This window comes from Pleurodeles waltl, chromosome 4_1 (genome assembly GCF_031143425.1).
Source record: "Pleurodeles waltl isolate 20211129_DDA chromosome 4_1, aPleWal1.hap1.20221129, whole genome shotgun sequence".
NCBI classification, from domain to species: Eukaryota; Metazoa; Chordata; class Amphibia; order Caudata; family Salamandridae; genus Pleurodeles; species Pleurodeles waltl.
Genome location: NC_090442.1, coordinates 289,390,479 through 289,411,413, shown reverse-complemented (window position 1 = coordinate 289,411,413; position 20,935 = coordinate 289,390,479). Strand labels below are relative to the sequence as shown.

At 45.1% G+C, this 20,935-nt stretch overlaps 1 protein-coding gene across 3 annotated transcripts in view; it reads right to left on the bottom strand.

Annotated features, from left to right (window-relative positions):
- TMEM19 (transmembrane protein 19) overlaps positions 1–20,935 on the bottom strand; it is a 547,743-nt gene that overhangs the window by 69,249 nt on the left and 457,559 nt on the right. For all 3 annotated transcript variants that reach the window (XM_069228349.1, XM_069228347.1, XM_069228348.1), the window contains one exon: positions 12,724–12,978. In XM_069228349.1, the coding sequence (XP_069084450.1) occupies positions 12,724–12,978 (255 nt within the window). The remainder of the gene's footprint in view (positions 1–12,723; positions 12,979–20,935) is intronic.

Below are 20,935 nucleotides of genomic sequence, written 5' to 3'. Positions count from 1 at the left end.
CAAGAACTGGTCAGCCCCACACTAGAAGTCCGATTAGTATTCAGGGGGCATCTCTAAGATACCCTCTGGGTGCATGTTAAAATAAACTGCACACTGGCATCAGTGTGCATTTATTGTGCTGAGAAGTTTGATACCAAACTTCCCAGATTTCAGTGTAGCCATTATGGAACTGTGGAGTTCGTGTCTGACAAACTCCCAGACCATATACTTTTATGGCTACCCTGCACTTACAATGTCTAAGGTTTTGCTTACACACTGTAGGGGCATAGTGCTCATGCACATATAACCTCACCTGTGGTATAGTGCACCCTGCCTTAGGGCTGTAAGACCTGCTAGAGGGGTGACTTACCTATGCCACAGGCAGTGTGAGGTTGGCATGGCACTCTGAGGGGAGTGCCATGTCGACTTAGTCATTTTCTCCCCACCAGCACACACAAAGTGTGAGGCAGTGTGTATGTGCTGAGTGAGGGGTCCCCGGGGTGGCATAAGACATGCTGCAGCCCTTAGAGACCTTCCCTGGCATCAGGGCCCTTTGTACCAGGGGTAACAGTTACAAGGGACTTATCTGAGTGCCAGGGCTGTGCCAATTGTGGAGACAAAAGGTACAGTTTAGGGAAAGAACACTGGTGCTGGGGCCTGGTTAGCAGGGTCCCAGCACACTTTCAATCAAAACTTAGCATCAGCAAAGGCAAAAAGTTAGGGGGTAACCATGCCAAGGAGGCAGTTCCTTACAACAGCCAATTTTAAATGTCACAAAATGTCTCCCAACAAAAGCAGACATAAAACATTCAAGATGCTTATTGCTGGTGACTGTTAGCATTGCAGGACTGGGTAAAGAAGACAGTTTTTGCTGGCCTATTTAACAATGTATAATGCAGAATGTGTACCAGTCAGATGTTTTTGTCATTTTTATGTGACTGAAGGAAGTCTCCGGAAACACAGTTTATCTAAACCTTGAAGCCTTCCTGATGAAGCCATCAGATTAGAATTTGCAATGAGGGGATAAATACAGAAGATATACCTCAGCTCTTGAAATACTGGTATCAACAGTCTTAGAAATGTTCAGAATTAAGTGAATTTTGCAAGGGGAAACGTTTTTGAGTTTCCATCAGAATCTTTACTGCAAATGGAAATTGAGTAGGTTCAAAGAATCCAGAGCGTTTTGTAGATAGCCAACATTCCTTAACTAATTCAACACTGGGAACACAGTCATCATTACAGAATGCAGAATTCATATTATGCATAAGAATTTACTTGTTCTATGTGACCCTAACTTTAACCGACTGTCTACTAACTAAAAACTCTCCCCAAAAAAACAGAAGTGTCTCCAGTGCGGAGTATACTTGCATTCTTTGTAATAATGGGTTTCAGGATTTAGGACAGATTGAACTTTTATTTACAAAACTTACAATGTATTATCAGAAATCTGAAAGACCCATGTTTTTAAAAAATGCGAAGTGCCAAATGTACTTATAAATTAATGTTAACGAAACTTGTTAATACACGTTTTAGTTTAAAACTTTCCAATGCATTTTTTTTTAGATGCAAAGGTGGTTCAATATCTTTTGTTTAAAGTGTCGTCTAAGGAAGAGCGACTACATATTTTCAGTAAATCATGTGATGCGTTTTCAGTTAATCAAATTGCGTATGCTGATTGATGGCAATTGAGACTCAAAATTAGTTTAACTTTTCTTAAAACTCAATTGCTCAAGTCACCACCGTAACAGAAAGCAGTGATGAAGTCAACAGGTTCGATGTTTGTATAAAACATGCACAAAGACACATACGGAGCAGATATCATTTCTTTCCCATCTGTCTCTAACACACACACACACACAGGATTTCACACTATAGATGGCAGAGACAAACATCTTTACTAGAAATGGAGGTGACTGTGAACACTAAAAGTAAAGATAATAGTACTGACTGCCAACTACATCTCTGCACCTCCACGATGATTAAAATTCAAATAATTTTATCAGTGAGATGGAACCACACTACTAGCCTCATTCCAAATTGACTAGAGAGAAAAATGGTGGCACATTGTAGTGTCATAAGTTAGAGATGATGGGACCGTTTTGGTTCCTGACAGACTCCTTATAACTGTGACATAAGTGTTTGGGTGTGATGAATAGAATCCATGATTTAGAATGCTGAGTTTGCAGATACACACCGAGGAATAAAGATGACGTAACCCGAAGAACCAACCGTGCTCTACCAGAGAGTTTGCCTGGGTGGAGCAAACTGCTTGTGTGTGCCACATGTACCTCAGTAGAAGTGAAGATCCACAATCGGTGTACGTATAGTCAAAGCGCCCTTACAGCCAGTGCAAAGCTTTCAAAGAAGATAAAGGCCTTATAGAGAATGTTGTGTAATATCGGCCAGAGATCCACTAGGGAGACCGTGAAAGAGGTACTGCACCACAACGCATCGCAGAGCCAAAAGTCATATGGAACAATAACGCTAAAGACAGAAACTACCAGGTACAGCGCAACGCTAAAGGTAGTGGAAACCAGGTGTAAAAAAAAAAAAAAAAAAAAAAAAAAAAGAAACAGCAGAACATTGAAAATGGCGATTAACAACTGAAAGAAACAAAACAATGTCTTACCGCAAAAAGGCTATACTATCTCAGATCTGTGCGATGGCCCTGATGCCAGCACATCGCAGGGCCTTAGAGAAGTCTTAATTGTAGCAGGTCCCAGCGGACAGCAGATGTGATGAAGAGAATTCTTTCAACATCAGTAAGTTCCATAAATAGTTATAATAATGCTGTTTCCTTCTTGAAACACCACTTCCATTTGATACCGCCAAGAGGCAGAATATAGGTGCCAGATGGACTGCCTGGATAGAAACTTTTGATGATTTCACTGATGCACTGGAAAAAGTATTTAACAAGAAGTTCATAAAGTATCTCAAGAATCTTGCAGATGAAGGAGTAAATGAAGTAATTAAGGAAATACATGCTGATCAAGTCTCATCCCGTCAAATCAAAGAAGCACTAAATACCAATGACGAATGTAGATTACAAAAGATACGTTTTCAAACGAGAAAGGCAGAAAGTTGGTGAAACGATCGACAAATTTGTTGAAAGACTTAATACGCTTATCAAACATTGCAAGTTCAATTAATTCAATGATGAAGACATAAGTCTCAGAGAGTTATAGATGGCTGTTTGTCAGATTCATTCAGACAACAAATGCGGAGAGTAACACTTAGTCTGTAGTGAGTATTCATGGCTGCAAGAGCTGAGGAACATGCAGATCAACGAGCTTCTGATATGGAAGCCATAAGTGCCCAAAGTGAGTCAGTCATAAAAATGAAAAGTAAGCAGAAACACAAGGCAGAAGGACACAAAGTGATGTCTCCACAGAAAAAGAAACTGCTTCAGATGCAGACTTTCATTTCCACATGAAGGTAAATGTCTCGATATTGGACAAGTGTGTGGAGGCTGTTGGAAGAACCACCATTTTGTAATGGTTTGCAAGCGAAGGAAAAACTAAGTGTCACACCGAGAAAACAAACTGGATGCCTGGATGTACCAGAAGTGGCGTTCTACTTGTGCTCACAAGGTTAAGCAGCAACATCAGCTGAGGCAAATCGACACCAAAGAAATGTGATCATCATCTAAATCTTCATCCCCAAGTTCTTTCGTGGCAGTGAAGATGGATGTGCGATATTATTTACTTCAGAGAAACGTGTGCATGTCGGGCTGGCCGCGTGCAAGGAAGAAGAGAAGTTAAAAATATAAATATATATATATATATATATATATATATATATATATATATATATATATATATATATATATATATATATATATATATATAATAAAAAAAAAAAAAAAGTTGTATAGTCAAATCACAAAAGTAACTCGCACATTGCCCTAAAGTTAAACTAAAAGCAAACTGTTGCTCCATATCTTTTATTATAGACCGTTGATAAACATGCCTGAGAAGAAATACCACAAACTGACTACAATGCCCCATCTCCCACCATCGAAAACTGAATATATATACACATGGGCTGCATTGACACTAAGTCAAGGTTCATTCTCAGGAACACGTACAGCAACTAGTCGCACCAAGACATCTGAAACGCGTCCCCCAAAGGTCCTTGCACCAGATACTGGAGGCTGCAAAATGACGGGCAGTGCGCGTTCTCCCGAGTGGCAAATAGGTCTATCTGCGGAAAACCCCACATACGAAAGATGTGAAGGACCAGATCGCCACTTGTGATCGGCCCAGAAATTCCAACTGAGACTGTCCACACATACCTTGAGAACTCCGGCCAGATGATTTGCTACCAAGCAAATCAGATGGTCCTGGGCCCAGGACCAGAGCCGCAGGGCCTCTCTGCAGAGAAGGTACGACCATACTCCTCCCTGCTTGTTGATGTACCACATCGTGGTAGTATTGTCCGTCAAGACTTGACCTGACGGACCGCAAAGGGACGGGAGGAAGGCCTTGAGAGCCAGACGTGTCACCCGCAATACTAACAGATTGATATGAAAAGTCTGTTCCACTGCAGACCAAAGACCTTTGATCTCTAGGTCCCCCAGATGAGCTCCCCACCCTAGTGGAAGCATCCGTTGTGATCGTAGCCACCGGCGGCGGTAGTGAAAACCTATCCTTAGGAAAGATTGCCGTCCACAGCCCACCATCTTAGATCCGCCGCAGCGTCTCTGGAGATAGTTATCGACTCCAAGATCCCCTTTGCGTTGAAACCACTGCCTGCGGAGGCACCACTGAAGGGCCCTCGAGTGCCAGCGTGCATGAGTGACCAACAGAATCCAAGAAGCAAACAGATCTAGCGGGCGCAGGAACCTTGAGGACTGGAACAACCGCTCCATTTCGAAACATTGGAATCATCGCCTTAACGTCCTGAATCACCTGAGGCGGAGGATAGGCTTGATTCAATGTTGTATACAGTACTGCCCCTATGAACAGGAGGCGCTGAGAGGACTCCAGGTGAGACTTGGGCACGTTTACAGAAAAGCCCAGACTGAACAACTGAGTTGTCATTTGCAAGAGATACAGCACGAGCTCTGGAGACTTGGCTTTGATCAACCAATCGTCCAGGTAAGAGAATACAGATATTCCCTTCCTCCTGAGACTTGCTGCAACCACCGCCATCACCTTCATGAAGGCTCCAGGTGCTGAAGTAAGACCAAACAGAAGGACCGCAAACTGGTAGTGTTGCAACCCCACCACAAACCGGAGATACTTCCTGTGCGACTTGAAAATAGTGATATGAAAGTAAGCATCCTGCAAGTCAATAGACACCATGCAATCCTCTTTGTTCAATGCCAGAAGTACCTGCGCTAGAGTCAGCATCTTGAATTTCTCCTGCTTGAGGAACCAATTCAAAATCCTCAGTCCCAGGATAGGTCTTCTAGGAAAATGGTTCCCTGTTGCAGTTACCCCCCACTTTTTGCCTGATTCTGATGCTGACTTGACTGAGCAGTGTGCTGGGACTCTGCTAACCAGGCCCCAGCACCAGTGATCTTTCACCTAAAATGTACCATTGCTTCCACAATTGGCACACCCCTGGCACACAGATAAGTCCCTTGTAAAAGGTACCAGTGGTACCAAGGGCCTTGAGACCAGGGAAGGTCCCTAATGGCTGCAGCATATGTTGTGCCACCCTTAGGGACCCCTCAACTAACACATGCACAATGCCATTGTAGATTGTGTGTGTTGGTGGGGAGAAAAAGGCAAAGTCGACCTGGCATCCCCCTCAGGATGCCATGCCCACAAAATACTGCCTGTGGCATAAGTAAGTCACCCCTCTAGCAGACCTTACAGCCCTAAGGCAGGGTGCACTATACCACAGGTGAGGGCATAGCTGCATGAGCAATATGCCCCCTACAGTGTCTAAGTCCATTCTTAGACATTGTAAGTACAGTGTGGCCATTTCAAGTATAGGGTCTGGGAGTTTGTCAAAAACGAACTCCACAGCTCCATAATGGCTACACTGAATACTGGGAAGTTTGGTATCAAACTTCTCAGAATAATAAACCCACACTGATGCCAGTGTTAAATGTATTAACAAATGCACACAGGGGGCATTTTAGAGATGCCCCCTGTGTTTTACCCAATCCTTCAGTGCAGGACTGACTGGTCTGTGCCAGCCTGCTGCTGAGAGACGAGTTTCTGAGCCCCTGGGGGGAGGGTCTTTATGCCTTCTGAGGCCAGAAACAAAGCCTGCTCTGGGAGGAGGTGCTTCACACCTCCCCCCTGCAGGAACTGACACCTAGCAGTGAGCCTCAAAGGCTCAGGCTTCGTGTTACAATGCCCCAGGGCACTCCAGATAGCGGATATGCCCGTCTCCCTGGACACGGGCCTCACTTTTGGCGGCAAGTCCAGGGGAGATAATGAGAAAAACAAGGAGGAGTCACCCACCAGTCAGGACAGCCCTTAAGGTGTCCTGAGCTAAGGTGACCCCTGCCTTTAGAAATCCTCCATCTTGATTTTGGAGGATTCCTCCAATAGGAATAAGGATGTGCCCCCCCCCCCCCTCCCCTCAGGGTAGCCACCCTCAAGGACAGTAGCCATTGGCTACTGCCACCCAGACCTAAAAGCACACCCCTAAATTGAGTATTTAGGGGCGACCCTGAATCCAGGAAATCCGATTACTGCAACCTGAAGAAACAAGGAGGACTGCTGACCTACAATCCTGCAGAGAGGACGGAAGACGACAAACTGCTTTGGCCCCAGCCCTACCGGCCTGTCTCCTGACTCGAAAACCTGCAACCAGCGACGCATCCAACAGGGACCAGTGACCTCTGAAGCGTCAGAGGACTGCCCTGGACTAAAAGGACCAAGAAACCTTCAAAGACTTAGTTTCCCACCGGAAGTGTGAGACTTCCCACTCTGCACCAGACGACCCTGGCTCGAGAACCAGAGAACAAGCACCACAGGGAGGACTCCCCAGCGACTGCGACCCAGTGAGTAGCCGAGACGATCCCCTCCCCCCACCCGGACCCCCACAGCAACGCCTGCAGAGACAATCCAGAGGCTCCCCCTGACCGCGACTGCCTGTAACGATAGACCTGATGCCTGGAACCAGCACTGCACCTGCAGCCCCCAGGACCTGAAGGAACCGAACCTCAGTGCAGGAGTGACCCCCAGGCGACCCTCTGCCTAGCCCAGGTGATGGCTGTCCCGAGAAGCCCCCCCTGTGCCTGCCTGCACCACTAGAGTGACCCCCCAGGTCCCTCCATTGAATCCTATCTAAAACCTGACACCTGCTTTGCACACTGCACCCGGCCGCCCCTGTGGGTGTCTTGTGTGCCTACTTGTGTCACCCCCCCCAGGGCTCTACAAAATCCCCCTGGTCTGCCCCTGGCTAGAAAACTATGGCTGCTTTCCTTGTTGTTGTCCCCCAGAAGAAGAGGATGATGATGCAGGGTGCTGCTGGGTGGCCCCTCTTGTCCAAACCCTCCCCCACCCTCTAAAGGATCTATATGGGAGGCTGGCAGGCTGTTAGATTGTGGACTGGGGTCTCCCACGATAAACGGCTCCATGCCCAAACCCCCTGAACCTCCGAAAGAGACCCAAAGACTTTGCTGTGGCCCTACTGTCCTTGAAGCGCTGTAAGGCAGAGTCCGCTTTGGCTCCAAACAGCTTTTCTCCATCGAAAGGCAGGTCCAATAGAGTGGTCTGGACATCTGTAGAAAAGCCAGAAGACCTCAACCACGCATGCCTCCTGGCAGCGATTGAGGTACCCATCGCCCTGGCCACTGAGTCTGTAGAATCCAGACCAGACTGGATAATCTGTTTAGCCGCAGGTTGAGCGTCTGACAGGAGCTCACCAAACTGCCCCTGCATATCATACGTTAAGTCTGGAACTACTTCTGGGCGTCCATCAGGGAGTGAACATATCTCCCCTACACACGGGTAGCATGTGCCGCTTTCAGGGCCATACTGCAGGATGAAAAAGTCTTCTTGGCTGACTGCACCATTCTCTTGGACTCTGTCCGAAGGAATAACAGGGAAGGAGACTGGTGCACAACGTGTCGAACATGAGACCGACTACTAAACTCTCCGGAGTCTGATGCTTTGATAAAAATCCCAGATCTCCCGGATCCACCCTATACAGTCTTGCAACAGATCTGTTCACAGCTGGTGAGGACACAGGCTTCCTCCAAATCGCCAATATAGGCTCTGTAAGAGCATCATTAAATGGAAGCAAGGGTTCTGCTGAAGACGAAGGATGAAGGACCTCTGTCAAAATGTTTGTTTTAACCTCAGCAGTCAGCAACGGAAGGTCCAAGAGATTTGCCGCCTTCCTGACCACAGAATGGAAAGAGCCCGCTTCCTCTGTAAACTCCCCTGGAGATGAAAGATCCTACTCCGAGGAAGTGCCCAGCCCACTGGCTGAGTCTAGGCCCTGATAATCCCCACACAGGATCAACAATCTCTTCTTCTTCTAGCAGCTGTCTTTGGTACTCTTGTTCTTCTAAGAGCCTTGGTGCTCTTCTCCGCGACGACATTGAGTTAGCTGACGTCGATGACATGGGCTTCAGGACCGATAGATGCAGACCAGGAGAAGAAGACACTACAATCCAATCCAGCCGTCTCCGGAGCTGATCCCATTGGCGCCGTGAACACCCGAGGCTCCATCATAGTCTTCAACTGTATGAGGCGACATCAACAGTGCCGCAGGCCTATAAAGGTGATGTCATCGGCACATTAGGCCTATGAGGCCAAGCTATCGGCGCCGATCCAGCACCCTCAGCCGGATAAAAAGGCATGAACGGCGCCGACTTAGAATGGGCCGGAGAGCCCAATGAGAGTGCCAAAGGACCCGTGGGACCAGCCGGTGCACCAGCAGGGGCCATAGCATTGAACATGTTGAACATGGCATTCAAAAATGCCGCCAGATCCGCTCCCGGAGCAGGGAAGGCAGGATACTGCTGATCTTCCTGCAGCACTTGCGCCGGCTGGGCATCAGAATCCTGCATCCCAGGTGAAAAGCGAGGACTCTCCTGGGGTGCAACCACCTCGAAGACCGATGGCGCCGGAGAAGCCTGAGGGCTTTGAGGCTGTGGAGTCACCGTAGGACTAACCTCCCACATCGCACAACACCGCCTAGATGGAGACCTGGATCGTGAACGACCTCTAGCCGAATGATGCAGAGAGTTGTGTCGGCGCCTCTTCTTATGCTTCTTCGAAGAGGTATGTGAAGACGATCTGTGATGACTTCTGTGCCCTTTTGTCGCCTTAGCCAGAAAGAGTTTGGCTTATCTCTCTCCTTCAGCGCCTCCGGATTCATGCTTTGGCAGGACACACACTCCTCCACGTCATGCTCCGAACTTAGGCACCAAAGGCAGTCATCGTGAGGGTCCGTAACCGACATGTGACCCCCGCACTCCTGACAAGGTTTAAACCCAGACTTTCTAGGAGGAGACATTGTAACCAGAGGCAAAAAGGACACCTTCGGAACAGTAACTAGAGCTAGGAGATAAGTTAGCTTTGAATCACAGAAAAAAAATTTAACCGACGTCAGGACGCCGGCGAGGACCTCTTATTGCTTATTGCCACGGTGACGTCAGACAGAGTTGCGTGCGGAGCCATACAATTGTGATGTCCTCGTCGACGTGGAGAGCTGGGAAGAATATTTTTTGTCGAATGCTGGCGCATTGGGAGAATTCATAAGGTGAGGAATCCACAGGTAGTTGTATCCATCAGAAAAGTGTTCATCAAAAGGCATGTTGAGAATTGCCAGCTGAATTTCTGGCTTGAAACCTGAACATCTAAGCCAAGTATATATCTTCTGATGATAATAATATTAGTATTAAGACTGCATGCGACAGTATCTGCGGCATCAGTTGCACACCTGATGGAATTATTTGAGATGGTTTGAACCTCAGAAACTCTTGTACTCTTTTGGTGTTCCTCTGAGAGGTACTGGAGAAGATCCTCCATTTCATCCTAGAGGGCCCCGTCGTAAGGTGCTAAAAGTGCTTGCAAATTGGCAATACGCCAATGATTGGCAGCTTGTGCAGCCACCCTTTTCCCAGCTGCATTTAGTTTTTTGTTCTCCTCATCAGGAGGAGGTGCGTCTCCTGTGGATTAGCTGTAAGCACATATTGCCTACTATTGAGTCAGGAGAGATTTGTACACATATAAATAGAGGGTCTGTAGGGTGCAGCTTTTTTTTTTTTTTTTAATCTACCCTCGGGGTGATAACTCTAGACTGAACAGGTTCTTTAAAAATATAACTGGCATGTCTAAACACTACAGGTAGAATAGGTAAAAACTGACATTATGGGTGGTAGTTAGCGTGTCAAAGAGGAAATCCACTTCGATAGGGTCAGTGTGCATGTGGACGTTGTGGTATGCAACTGCCCTTGCTATGACCTGCTGATATGATGTGTATTCTAGAGGTGATGGGCATGCTGGATATAGATCAGGGTCATTAGGAAGAATGGGAAATGGATCATATGAATCCCATGAGTCAATGTCTTGTGGGATGTCCCCTAAATTAATTTCCGAGGTGATGGTGAACCCTGTGGAGAAAATTGTGGTTCAGTAGTAGGTGCAGGAGAATGCGGAGGTGGTGCTATGGAGAAGGCTGAGGTCAAACTGGAGCTTTGTTCTTGGAGACCTTTTTAGGTGGAGGAACTAAGTCTAAGGCCTCCTGAAATATAAGCTTACTCTTGATTGGAATGGGAGGGAAGCAATTATTCCCCCTGCTCCTTTTTGAATATGGAGCTGGCGCTGACAAGTGTCCATTATGTTCAAGATGGGCTCCATTGGTGAGGCTGCTTCCGGGGAGTGACTGGAGTCTCTGGAAGGCACAGTCTTATGTGCCAAACTTTTAGGATTCAAAGCCTTGTGTCGACTGGAAACCATCGGCTCCGAAGCCGATGTAGTGGGGTTTTTGCTCAGCACTGAAACACTCAGATAGGTGGGTCTGCTCAATCCCAAGGCTGTCTGGGATGTTCCTGAGCCGAAGGTCGATGCTGAAGACATCTTGGTTTGGCTTCCCAAGATATTTTTCAGATCCAACCATGGCCTGAAGGTACAGGCGGTCCAGCGACCTGCTTTTGGGGCTTTTTTTAAAAGTCTTTGTATGGGGAGTTGGGGCTGTTGTACTCCCGGGTTGCGTGAAGGTAACAGGTTAACTTTCAATGTCGGATTGCATGTCTGACTCCGTCTTCTATGGAGAAGGCCTCCTCCTGCACGTGCTCTTCCCCGGAGTGTCATCTAGTGGTTTTTCGACCTCATCTCAAAGCAATGTGCTCTTTGGTCCCAGAGTGTCTTCTTTGATCAAAAGGAACGGCAAGTGTCACAGCTTTGTTCATTGTGGTCCGAGGAGAGACAAGTTACACACCAGGTAGTGGTCGGTGTGTGAGAATTTCGAATGGCATCGAGGGCAATATCGAAATGGAGTCCATTCCATTAGCCCTCGATATCCTGACGCCATGCAGAGGAATAGGCCTAAGACCGGTGCCCCAAAGGGTGGTGAACTGACTCCTGGTGCAGAATTTAGAATAGACTACGAGATAGAGAAGACGCAATCGAATTACAATACCATCGCAGACAGAAAGACGGAAGAGAACAGTTCGATATAGACCAAGCCAAGAAATATTAGAGCGAGAGGAACACACGTCCAAATCCGACGGTAGAGAGAAAAATCCAAGAAAGGACTCCATGCCCATATGCAGTATCACCGAGAGGAGGAGTAACTCGATCACGACTCGAAAAGATTCTTCAAAGAAAAACAACTTTTAGCACTCCGGACCCAAAAATAGATGACAGACTTATGCAAAGCATGTCACCTACAGTCACACATGCCATAAAACAGGTATTTTTGTACTCAAGTTATCATGTATCAGTTCATTAAGAGGTCATCACATAACGGTGTACCACAATATAATTGCAAAAAGCGATATGCACATCACACCAAAATAATATTAGAGAACAAAGAAATGACAAAACTATGTGCAAACGATAGGTGCTTGTCTGCTTGCATTACCATGCAAGCTAATTGCTACATCAGGGCAAGATGATTTACGCAGGAAGAAACACAGCAGAACGCAAAGTTTTACTCTGCAATAGGAAACCATGGCAAAGTGCATCCGCTGTCCGCTCTAAGTGATGACGCTTTATGAAACAAAAATGAACAATTCGCTCTTCTAGCTGTATACTGCTGTTGGTTGCCCAAAAGATTACTGCACTGCCCGACCTCATGATGGCCACCTGATGGACAGGAATGCATTTAATATCATGCAATCATACCAAAAACAGTTTAACTTTCCAAATCGTGCAAGACACTTTCATTATTCAGCAGCCACCAATCACAAAGCCTACACTTTTACATTTCACATCAGTCTCCTTTCTTAAATATTTAGAAAGTATTTTCGACAAATGAAGTAAAAGCATAAACAGAAATCATTGGGCGATTGCACGGGAATGGAGACCAAAGGACTTTCAGGCACCCAACTTGTAACTAGATGATAACTCAGACAACCAAGACCTTACAAAAGGTGTAGACAAATATTAACAACTTAAGGTAGGGGAGCTACTGAAATCTGCGTGCGATATGAAGGTCGCAGGCTTGAATCCTGTAGCACTGACTTAACCATTATTCATTCCAAAGCTGCTACAGGAAGGACACACTGTAATTGGATGATTAATTGTTAACAGTAAACCAAGTAATTAAAGGTCTTTGGCCAAAAAAAGATTATATAAACAGATTAATAGTACTGCTTACCAACTGGAACCTTTTTCCAGGATGTTATTAATCGTGGCTCATTCTTATTGAAGACTGTTCCAATCTCGGATGCCCATGTGTCTCCAGTCGAACATGCTAATGCTCCTAGAAGGGCCAAGCACATCCAAGATGCAGTATACTGTTTAGAAAAATCAACTGGAATTTCTCCTGGTCCACTTTCTATCATGTACAGAAGTGCAAGTTCTGTGGGCACACCCCCGTTGCAGAATACTTGCACCCAATTCCTCTGTCCTCCTACAGAAAGTCAAATAATAAGTAAATAAGATTGGAATAAATCAGCACACACAGAGCGAAAGCAAACAAACTTTAAAAAAATATATATATATGTTTTAATTGAAGATTTTCACGTGTTTTGGATATACAGGTCTAGCGCCCGTTACATTTCAAGCAACATTATCATTACATTACATATATGCATTCTGGGCGGAGGCCTGACTTTTACAACTTGAAGACAAGACTTTAAACTTTCAATCAACTTCTATTACTAATCCAAGCGGCTATGCAATGGTGCATGTGCACTCGCTCAGTGTCATGCTCTAGCATATGTTGTGCCGACTCAAATGCAGCTCAGTAACAAGAGGGGTTAGTGTCAGGGCAGGATTTTAGAGGTCAGCCCTCGAGTGTCCTCCGCCAGTGCCCAGTTTTCCACATCAGAATTCCACCTGCTGTACCGTGGCCCTCCGGATGGCTAGGTCTCTATGAGCTACTCCCCAAGATAGACCAAAAAAAACTGTTGCCATCTTCCTGGTAGAAAGTAATTACTTCACTACATGGATTTTAATACATTACCACTTAGTCTCAGACCTTACTCCACGGCTAAGGGGAGTCGGAGTTCTCACCCTGGTTTCCCTAAAGCATGCAGTTGTTCCCTCAGAGCTGGAGGAATGGGAGATACTCTTTCCATTTGACTAGATCATGCTCTGGGCCCTATGTCTGGCTTTACTAATAGGGCAGGGTCCAGTCTCAATCTGCCACCATTCTTGTTTCAGTGAAGGCGAGCAGGAAGGCTATGTGCTAACAGACACTGTCCCACCGTAGCACCTGGGTTTCAGACGAGAGTCAAACATTTAGTTACAATCAAGTCAGTCTTGGCATGATTTGTTTTTAAAAAGTATTTCTCTTCCAGAAAGAACAAAACTCAAGACACTGTGCACATTAGCATTGAGATTACTAATCTGATTGGTTGCAGAAGTACTTAAACATAACCAGAGTATCATCGCACTCATTCAGAATTGGGCACCCTGTTTTGCAAAGTAGTTGTCCAAGAAAACAATAAGGCGACAGGATAAAGCTTTCTGGGCCACACCAGCTTACTAGAGTTGCTGATGAAAGAAGAGAGAGGAGGAAAACAGTTTGATACCGATTGGTAAGAAATGACTCCAATTATCTGACTTCATTACCCAGCAGGCCAAATGACCTCAATCTAAGAAGGAGGGAGAGATCAGTGGTATCAAATGTTGCAGACAAATCCAGTAGAACCAGCACAAAAACGTTTCTATTACCTATCTACATACGCCATCAAGAATGGACTTCATTACTAGGTGACAGTTCTCTCAACAATAGATGAACCAACCCCATTTTCCAGGAGGCTGGCACTTGACCCTGCTTGAATGAATTAAAAAGAAAAAAAAAAAAAATAAGAAAAAAAATGTAGATCAAATAGGAAGCTACAATAGTCTTTAAAATATTTGTGGGACAAATATCACTAGGAAATCCTGAGCAACAGGATAACTGGTACCTAAAGCTAACTTACAACCTGGAAAGCAGGCAAGTGTGTCCATTGTAGAAATAGAAAGAAAAAAAAAAAAAAAAAAAAAAAAAAAAAAAAAGGAGAATATGTCACACACATCCAGTAAGGCATTTAGGACACGTATCAGAAAGAGGTAAGGCAATATCTTTATTTACAGATTTTTTTTAGTTTTTTTTTTTTAGATGCAACAGAATTAAGTCCTGAGCACACATGCATTAACCATGCATGTTTTATTTCGGACTGAACTTTACAAGTTTACTTCTCAATCTCTGGACAAAAATGAATTGCCACTCCTTTCTTTGCCAAATGTTGAACATACAAATGCATTGCGAGTAACCAGAGCCATTAATTGTGCCAATGTCTCCTTTATTTAATTTTCAAGTCCAATCCCTGTGATTGTACCCAGACCTTTGCCCCCACAGTGCACAATCATGAGGTCTCTATGCCAGCAATCTGACATGCTCGCAATCACAGGCATTAGTTGATGCCACTTCATTCTTTTGTTGCTAATCCAAGTAATTTTCCTTTGGGGGAAATCCAAGAGCTGTCTGTGCCAACATTTCTGGCAGGGCTCAAGACAAAACTTCGTCCCACAATCCACACACTAACTATGATGCTAGTATTTTTTTTTTTTTTACAAGCTGCATGGTGAGTGAAGAGAAATTACCCAAAAAAAAAAAAAACACCTGCAAAGATAGTGGTTGGGTGAAGCTGGACTGCTGATTACTAGGTTAGGTCGTAACTCCAATCTAAATTGCTTACCCTGATTTTGAGAAATAAAATACTTTCTGATGTAGAGATTGTTATACGTTTATATTTTTTAAACTGTGCAGAACCTTTTTATACTGACTAGCAGCACAGTCAAAGCTTTCTGAACTTTTTACCTGGAGCTTGGTTGTAAGGATTTTCAAATTGGTTGCCATGGAAACTGGACTTGTGGAAAGATTTATTGGGGGGGGTGGGGGTGGGGGGGGGGGTGGCGGATTGACATAGCATGGCTGATTGTTTTAAGTGGAAGGGAGAGGATAGAAACAGATAACAATTACCCATCTCTCCCTTTCTCTTAGCGTTGTACTGTTTCTAAGGGTGTTTGCCCGATTTGTTGATCCATCGTAAAGTTAACATCGCGAGGGCCGCTGCTGAACGCCGTAATGGCTCTGTGAATCCGGACAAGTAAGCTTCACTTAGTGAAGCTTGCATGCTGAAGCTTTAGGGTTGTTCTGTGAAGCCATCACAGTATGTATAGAGAGGTTACATTAAGTTCAACCAATAACTCTTTCCAGTTAATTTCTTTTTTTTAAATGCTGCTTTGTGATTGGCTGATGGGTTCAAGGCTACAAATACATACTCCATGCTTAACCTTTTCCTCTTGACGTTATCTCTGGCTGACGAGAAGGTGCAGGGGGTCAACTCTAATTAGCACATTTCTGGTAGTCTAAAGCAAGAGTGACAAATCAAATCATTCAATTACATTGAACCAACAGCTTTTTTTCCCCAGGTACTTGAAATGAGTATATAGATTTTTTTTACTGTGTATATTAGTTTTGTACAGTGTAAAGCATGTAGTATGTGGGCTAAAATATTTTAAGCAATTGATAATTATAGGGGAACCAAAGATCAGTATTCTAACATGTATTTTCTGGGAATGCATACCTTTGGTAGCTTGGCACAAGCAGTCAGACCAAAAACCAGCAAAAATCTAAATTACACAAGCAAAGATATCAATTCTAAAAAGTTGTAAAGAGTCTTAATCCAGTGGAATCAATGGTGATCTATTTTTAAACACACAGCACCTGGGATACGTCAAAAACAAAGACAATATGGACTGGTGAGGCAACGGAAAACAAAGCCATGTGTTGGTTTCCTACAGTGCAGGGGAGGTGATGCACTGGTTCCTTATTGGCAGGGGAGGTGATGCGTCAGCTTTCTCCCCTCAGGAGCGGGGATGCGTCTGTCTCCAGTCATGCAGACTCGGTTCCTTGCTGCGGGGTAGAGTCAATACGAAAATGACACTCAGGGACAATGGGTGGGAAAATCCAAACACACTGTGATGAGAGTCACGGTGGAACAGGTGCTATGTCGATCCTTCCACCGCAAGGCAGGTGCTGCATAGATTCCTATGTCACAAGGCAGGTGCTGCGTCTATTTACAGCCGGCGATCCAATATGTGGATTTTCTTCCTCAGGATACCAGTTTCCACTTCCAAGGGCCAAAGGACTGGATTTTGCCCCACTTGGCAAGTCCGGACTCTCAGCAAAAGAGTCCTGGCACTGGCGGATGAAGTCTTTGATGTCCCCGAGACTTCTAACAGGAGGAAAGCTCAGTTCAAGCCCTTGGAGAACCTTGGAAAGCAGGATGTAGAAAGCAAAGCCCAGTCGTTTCACTCCGAGGACAGAAGCAGCAGGCCAGCACAACAAAGCAACAGGTAGGGTGGGAGTTCGTCCTACACCATCCAGCTCTTCTTCCTGGCAGACTGTCTTCAGTCCAGAAATGTTCTGAAGTTGTGGTCTCAGAAGTCCACTACCTAATATTCATTTCTGCCTTTGAAAAAGGCAAACTTCAAAAGGAAAGTCTTCGTAGTGCACAAGCCCCTGCCTTTCCTACCCTGACCCCAGACACTCCAGGGGGTTGGAGACTGCTTTGTGTAAGAACAGGAACACCCCTATACAGTATTCAGGTGCAAGTATCAGCTCCTCCCTCCACTCTAGCTCAGGAAGACCCATCAGGATATGAAGGACACACCTCAGCTCCCTTTGTGTGACTGTCTAGAGTGAATTCACAGATAACCCAACTGTCATCCTGACCCAGACGTGTATTCCACAGCCAGGCAGAGGTACAGAATGGGTAAGCTAGCAAACGGGCACTTTCTAAAAGTGGCATTTTCAAACTTACATTTTAAAAACGAATTCACCAAAAAATGTATTTTTAAATTGTGAGTTCAGAGATGCCAAATTCTTTACCTCTATCTGCTCCCAATGAGAAATTATACTTAAGATATTTCAAGGTAATCCGCATGTTAACCTATGGGAGAGATATGCCTTGCAAGGTGATAACCAAATTAAGCAGTATTTCACTATCAGGACATGTAAAACACACCGGTACATGTCCTTCCTTTTAAATACACTGCACCCTGCCCATGGGACTGCCTTGGGCTTACTTTAGAGGTGACTTGCATGTAGTAAAAGCAAAGGTTTGGGCCTGGCAAGTGGGTGTCCCCGTCAGGTTGACTTGGCAGTGTAAAACTGCACCCACAGGCACTGTAATGGCAGGCTTGAGACATATTTACAGGGCAACAAATGTGGGTGGCACAATCAGTACTGCAGGCCCACTAGTAGCATTTGACTTACATGCCCTGGGCATACATGGTGTACTATGCTAGGGACTTACAAGTAAATCAACTATGCCGATCATGAATAAGTTAATCACCAATACAATTTGGACAAAGATCACTTGCACTCCAGCAGTGGTAAAGTGTATAGAGTCCTAGAGCCAGCAGAATGAAATTCTGCACAAGATCAAAAACAGGAGGTCCGAAGCAAAAAGATGGGGAAACAAGCCAAGAGCTGCCAGGTCTAACAGTATGTCTGACTGAATGTTAGGTAGTTGTGTCTGTATAGGTTTGAGTGTGTGTGAAAGTATGTGTGTATACGTAGGATGGCTCAGTTTATGGTGTGCACCTATGGTGTGGCACCCTATACTGGGTCCAAGCAACCTTTAGTGATAGTGAATAGCACTTGATAGGAAAAGCACTTGAGGGGTTGCTGAGGCGAGCAGCTAAAGCTTATTCAGGAGGTATGTGAAGCACCTGCAATACCACAATAGACAGTAATTCTCAAACAAGAAAGGACCACACCAGTGTTGCAAAAATAAAGAAATCTTTATTACAGCACTACTACTACACTAGCACTGTTATATCTCCCTTTGGACATATCTACACACAATATATACACAAAAATAACCAGCAGAAATAGCATAAAATGTATACGGTCCTAAGGGGTGGGAGGGTGGTTTGAGGCTAAACCATATACTAAGTAAGTGTAATGTGAAACAGTGAGCCCAACCAAGATAACTATGGTAGTTAGGAGCTGGGGAAAGATGAACACACCAGAGGTAAACACAGTAACTGTCCCCAGCCAGCAGGTGCAGAATGGTTACCTACCCAAAAGAACCATTGTTTGGGTGAATCTTTCAAGTTTAACGTTTTTTTTTTTTTTTTTGCATTTGAAACAAATACAGGGCGATCAATTTTTTTTTTTAAAAAGAGGACTTCTAAACAACTGCCCGAGAAAATAAAATTAAAAATCATTTTTGGTCTGTCAATAATGGTATAGATTTCTTCCAACACTACCAATTTTCTTACAGATTGTGCACAGTCATTTTCTGAAGTGGCGGAAAACTAGATGGTAAATTGCCAATCAACTGTTGAGGAGCAGGGTCTCCTGGTGTTGCAGCGGATGAACTGGAAGTCACTGCAGCATCACACTGGATTTCTGCTCTTGCAGATTGTCTGGGCTGAATACTCTGAAGATGTTTAAGCATGCTTGAGGTGCAATGTGAATATTTGTTTCAGTACCCCTAGACAATTCCCTTTGACAAAAGATTCCATTAGACAAGCTTTACTTCACTTTCTTCCCCCCCCCCCGAGGGGGATAGAAAAAAATCCGATGATAGTTTTTTCCAGAGGTGGCTCTGCCTCTTGGCATTCCTCCTGCTACTGTCGATCTTTCCTAAAGCCATTGTTGGTTTCAATGCAATGAAAAAGTGAAAAATCCTTCAAAATGAGAGAGCTCTAAACAGATGTTTCTATTCTAGGGAGGGATTTTCCTGCAAATGTTGTAGGACTCTTACCATGGGGGTAAGCTTGGTGGTTTTGGGTGGCAGCACCACCACGTGTGGGTGACTGAGTTTCCACTGTGTGGAAACTGTCGGCCTAACCCTTTTGGCTAACTAGCAGCACCTCACCCTAACCTAGAAAGTAAAGGTGATTTGTGGTAGCCTGACGCATGACACCGACTCCTCAGGAAAGCCCTGGTAACACAGATACTACCCCTTTCTCTCATTTGCACAAGGTCTAATACATTTGAAGGCAGTGAGATGCGGGACAAATTGCAATATATTTTATTGAAGCAACTGCATTCCATGTAAAAAAAAAAAAAAGGGCTGAGATTATTACAAAAATGAATCAGTCCATTATTATTGTGACTGTAGGAAGCTGGCCTGGGGTGTGGTGGGTACCTATGTTATTTACACCTTATACTGGGTCAAGGTATTCCCTCTTACTGAAGTGAAGGCGGTGTCTAGAAGCCAGACTCTCTAGAGGTAGCTGTGGACGGACAGCCAAGGCTTAAATAGGAGACATGCAAAGCTAATGCAATACCACTACAGTCACACAGTCCTTACACACAAGAAAGAAAACACTTGGTTGTACAAAAACAAAAAGGTACTTTATTTTTAGAACACAGTAGCAGAAAATACTAGAGAGGCAACCCTCCAATAGCAGGTAAGTAAATACATGTTTACACACTAACAAACAGTAAGAAACACAAAAAGGTTAGAAAACACTGTAAAATAGCAATAAGCAATATTTGCCCGGGGGGGGGGGGGGGGGGGGGGAGCCCAAACCATATACTAAGAACGTGGAATGCGAACACAGGGTCCCCCACCTAGGTAAGTAAACCGTGTAGAGGGGAGCTGGGAGTACTAGGAAACCACACAGTTAAGTAATACGGTACCTCCCAGCGACCAGGAATCCAGGATTAAAACATTGGATTTCCCAAAACCATCTCAAAGGATGAAAAGAAGGAAAAGAAGACACCCAGAACAGACTTCATGAAAACAGCAATGGATTACCAAAGAGGGAGATCTGTGGAGAAAGGGGACCAAGTCCAGAAGTGTCTGTGGAGTCCAGGAGGAGTAGAAGGTACTACCCACCCACAGGTAGTTATTGGAGTTGGATGACAAAGAAGGAAGACCGGTCAGCACTGCAGCCCAGAAGACGGAGAAGAGTTCTTGATGAGTGCAAAAGGTGTCCCACGCTGGAAGCTGGTTTGCAGACGGGTGTCTGTGTAGGAATTCCACCAACAAGCCTTGGCAAAGGAAAACTTGCGGCTGGAGGAAAAGAGGTGCTGCCAGGGACCAGCAAGATCCAGGAGAACTCTACCCAGGAGGGGGAGTCACAGGGGACCCTCTGACCCACAGGAGCAGAGGCAGCACCCACAGGTGTCCCACAGGACAGGCACATAGAAGTCGCTGAGGCAGCCCATGTGGCACCACAGAAGTTGCTCCCACGTCGCCAGAGCACCACGCAGATGCCCATGAGTTGGAGGAGGGGGGGCTGGAGCTACACATTGCCTGAAGTTCCCTTTGGAAGTGAACCAAACAAGCTTTGGCAGCTGCAAAGGATGTGGTGCACAGGGGTACTGTCGTGCATGGAGTGGAAAG